Source organism: Octopus sinensis, unplaced genomic scaffold (assembly GCF_006345805.1).
Source record: "Octopus sinensis unplaced genomic scaffold, ASM634580v1 Contig14700, whole genome shotgun sequence".
Taxonomy (NCBI): Eukaryota; Metazoa; Mollusca; class Cephalopoda; order Octopoda; family Octopodidae; genus Octopus; species Octopus sinensis.
Genome location: NW_021833307.1, coordinates 35,299 through 39,238, shown reverse-complemented (window position 1 = coordinate 39,238; position 3,940 = coordinate 35,299). Strand labels below are relative to the sequence as shown.

Genomic DNA, 3,940 nt, shown 5'->3' with positions numbered 1-3,940 from the left:
AGACCCGTCAGTGTGGACATTACCGAAGCACGTTGGCGCCTATTGGGCCACATTCTAAGACTCGACCAGGATTCTATGCTAACTGGGCAATGGAATCATATTACGCAAAGGACGAAGATCTGCGTCCCGAGGACGCCCACGAAATACATTACCTATTGTAATCTCAAAAGAACTACAACGCGTTAAAAGACAATGAAAAATGGAGACGACCTAGATACTCTCAGGAGTATACATACAACCGCACATCATGGAAAATTATGACCGAAAAGATAGTCTCATATGTGGCACCATGTGGGAACTTAATTAGTTTAAATTACATTATGTTATGACAGTGCTAATAATAATAATATAGTGATTTGTTGTTATGAGTGGTGTTTTTAATATAATTTGCAGACATTATGCAATCAAAGTAAAATAAATATATTAATTGAATAGACAAATTGATAATCACAGATATAGTAGGAATAAACAAAAATATAGGACTCATAAATGAATAGACCACGAGCTTTTACTCTCCTCTGTGACCAAATAATGTTGGAAATCGAGGCCTGCCTGCAGTCCTTTGAGAGAAATGAGCAAATCAAGTCCGTAATCCTAACTGGGTCTCACAGGGCATTCGCGGGTGTGTATTATTCACTCACAATTAGCCGGAGCCGACATTCCTGAAATGTTGGATCGGACATATCCAGCCAGTTATTCAAATAATACATTCGGCAATTGGACTTGTCTTGATAAATTTCGTTTGCCAATAATAGCAGCAGTCCATGGATTTGTGGTCTTAAGAAATATGTCAGTTTAATAGTTGGGTGGTGGCTGTGAGGTGGCCATGTCCTGCGATATTATTTATGCTTCTGAGAACGCACAGTTCGGCCAACCAGAAATCAAATTGGGGACATGTCCTGGCGGTGGAGGAACCCAAAATCTTCCAAGAGCAGTAGGGAAATATCAGGCAATGGAAATGGTCCTCACTGGGGAACCCATCTCAGCTAAAAAGGCAAAGGAGTGTGGTAAATGTGGGAGATTACTCGACAGGACTTGTTTGCGAGGTTTATAAGAGTGCTGACGTTCTGCCAGCAGCCATTCGATGTGGGGATGCGATTGGGGAATGTCCACGGAATTTGGTTATTAAATGCAAGGAGGCGATCAGGGCCTGTATTTTGTGTTGGTGATTGGTAGCCTCCGAGATGGGTTTGAGTGAAGGACTTTTATGGGAGAGGAGACTTTGTTTGTCTACGTTTTCGGATGTTTAAAAAAACTTTTTAGGATTGGACTTTGTTTTTTTATTAGTTTTTTGTTTGTGAATATTTTATTGGGTATGGCCAGAATTAGGATTTAATGTCCGTTGATTGAGTTAATTTTTTTCAAAATATTTTTTTAATATTATTTATTTTTTCTATTATAGTTATTTAAAAAAACACGCATTTATTGAATAAATAATCATATCAATTTTGTCTATAAATAAAACGTTATCTTGTTGATGGATTTCAACATAGTTTTAACAAACTTTACAGATCTAAAAAAGACAATCGAAACATTGATATTTTTAGACTATCACACAATTGCTGTGAACAGATGTGTTGACTTAAGCAAGATTAACCAGAAACTCGGAAAGGGAGAAAAGGACATAATTCCAGTATCCCTATTATATATATTATATTAGTGCCCCGAGGAGACAATGAATCACCCAGTCATTCAGTCATTTGAAGGAAAAATCAAAATACTTTCACGAATTACCATCAAAGTCCAAAATCCAAACCAATTAGCCACCATTTCTAAATTATCCAACTACAACAAGTACGATATTGTCTCCATCCTTCCCCTCAACGACCAAGTCCTCGAGAAGGTTGGTATTAATATTCACATCAGGTCGGGGCACATGACAATTTTGATTTGATTTGCTTCGATTTCCAGCAGAGACTTTCATTTCAAGCAGCAAGCAAGCAGGTTGTCTTATCGTGTATAAAATAGCTTAAAATGTCTGTTCAAAGGGGAGTTTGTGTGGAAATATGCTATTCTGGGGCAATTCGAGATCCCTCACAACGTGTCAATATTCTGGCCAGTTCTCTGAGTCTTGTTTTGGCTGTGTCTGGAAAGGGAATTGTCTTTGGTTCGTGTGCAGAGAAATGCTTTGATGTCAGATCTCCTTTGGATGTGCGGAATATGGCTCAAATCTTCCGGATTTCAAAGTCTAAAAGTAAAATATGCATTTCCGAAAATCCCAAACAAGTTCTTAAACACGCATTTTCAAGGAAAACTGTTCTTGGTGTTGTGATTGGTGTTCATTCTGATCAACTTGATGTGTGGAAGAGAACTAAATCTTATCAATATTCGTTGATTGAACAGGATAGTCCATCAGACGAGCATATCAGTCAGAGCAAAAGACTAAAAATTGAATAACTTATACTTTGTTAGTTTTCATAGTTCTAAGTAAATTTTTATTGTATTTTGAACCGTTTAATCGTTTTTCTTGTATTTCTAAGATTTAAATTTTGTATATGGTGAACCTCGAAGGAGGAGTGAGTTTAGAAATACAAGGAAAAACAGACGTCGCATTACTTTAAAACTAGATTCATTCCATCTAATTTAGTATGTTTTAAAAGAGTAATACGTCTAAATGAAAATTAAAATTCGAGAACTTAAACGTGAATATACAATGGGGAAAATAAGTTGTGGACGCCTATCTTTTTTTAATGACATGTTTTAGAATGATTACCATTTTTGATAGCTTGTATAATGAAATCGTGTATTATTTTTAATCTCTTTTTATCAATGGAATTATTTGTCATTCAAATTTTAGAATTAATGTATTAATTATTTTCACGAATTTCAAATAATTATCATTGAAACTCCACTTTAATTGAATGTCAATTATATATGGGAAAAAGTGATGGGACTATCAAAGAAATATGAATTTTTTCCGCAATAAGATATAAATGATTATCTTTATTTCGCTTCTTTTTCTTTCGAAATGATTAATTAGTCGTAATTTCAATAAAATTGATTAATCGATTCTGATTTGCTCTCCCACTGATGTCTGATGGTCTGCCGTTGGGGGACAAAACCGTCCGTATCAGCTTTTGTTTGCGACTGGGATTGGACATGTGCCATCCGCACCGTTGTCGGTGTGGTTCGATGATCTCACAAAGCGGGTTACACGCACTGTTATGTAAGAGAAGTGCTGGCCGTTTACCGCGCCATGCATTTCTCAATGATGTCATGAAGAGGGTTTTGGATTCCGCCAGATTCCCGTCCCTTTGGAACCGGTTGGATTCCTTCGAAACGACGGAAAACGTCCTGACGGGATGACTACGTTCCCTTGCAGGGGAGGTAGGTCAATTGTTTTAGACGGTAAATCTTTTTCCGTGACCCTGTTGCCCTAGATAGCATGTTCTCCAGGATACGCTTGCGCACTTGCGGAGTAGAGGAAGAGGTCGAAATACGTACTCCTTACTGACACTAACAAGTTTGTCTCTTTTGCTTTTGAGACCACTGTCGTGGTCGGTAAGGAGGCCGAGAGGTTGTTGCGTATGCTCGGTGATAAAATTACCTTGAAGACGAATGACCGGAGGGAGGCTTTGTTTCATAGATTCTGATTAGTATAAATACACTTTCATTTTTCGCTCGTTATTAAAATACTCATGGCGACAAGAAAAGAGCATTATTTGGACCTAAAACAACAAGTTGTAACGGCATACCAAAGAGGTAAAAGTTATGAAAAGATTTCTAAATTGCAGATATTACCAAAGAGTACTGTTGGAATATTATTACCTAATGGAAACAAGACGAAACTACCATTAATCGATCTGGATCAGGTGGTGCAAAGAAAATAACTCAACGTTCTTGCTCATTAATGAAAAGAATAGTCCGTACAAAACTAAGAATTACTTAAAAAGAATTGGCATTAGTATCCATTTATACAATTACTTATACACTACGCACT

At 37.0% G+C, this 3,940-nt stretch overlaps 1 protein-coding gene across 1 annotated transcript; it reads left to right on the top strand.

Annotated features, from left to right (window-relative positions):
* The first annotated feature begins 1,974 nt into the window (after positions 1-1,974).
* Positions 1,975-2,397, top strand: LOC118761527 (ribonuclease P protein subunit p30-like). The gene has a single exon (XM_036499534.1). It carries the CDS (start codon positions 1,975-1,977, stop codon positions 2,395-2,397), a length of 423 nt encoding a protein of 140 aa, XP_036355427.1.
* The last annotated feature ends 1,543 nt before the right edge of the window (positions 2,398-3,940 follow it).

Bases quoted from the DNA above. Each gene is read 5' to 3' on its own strand.
- LOC118761527 (XM_036499534.1), top strand. From the start codon at position 1,975: ATGTCTGTTCAAAGGGGAGTTTGTGTGGAAATATGCTATTCTGGGGCA.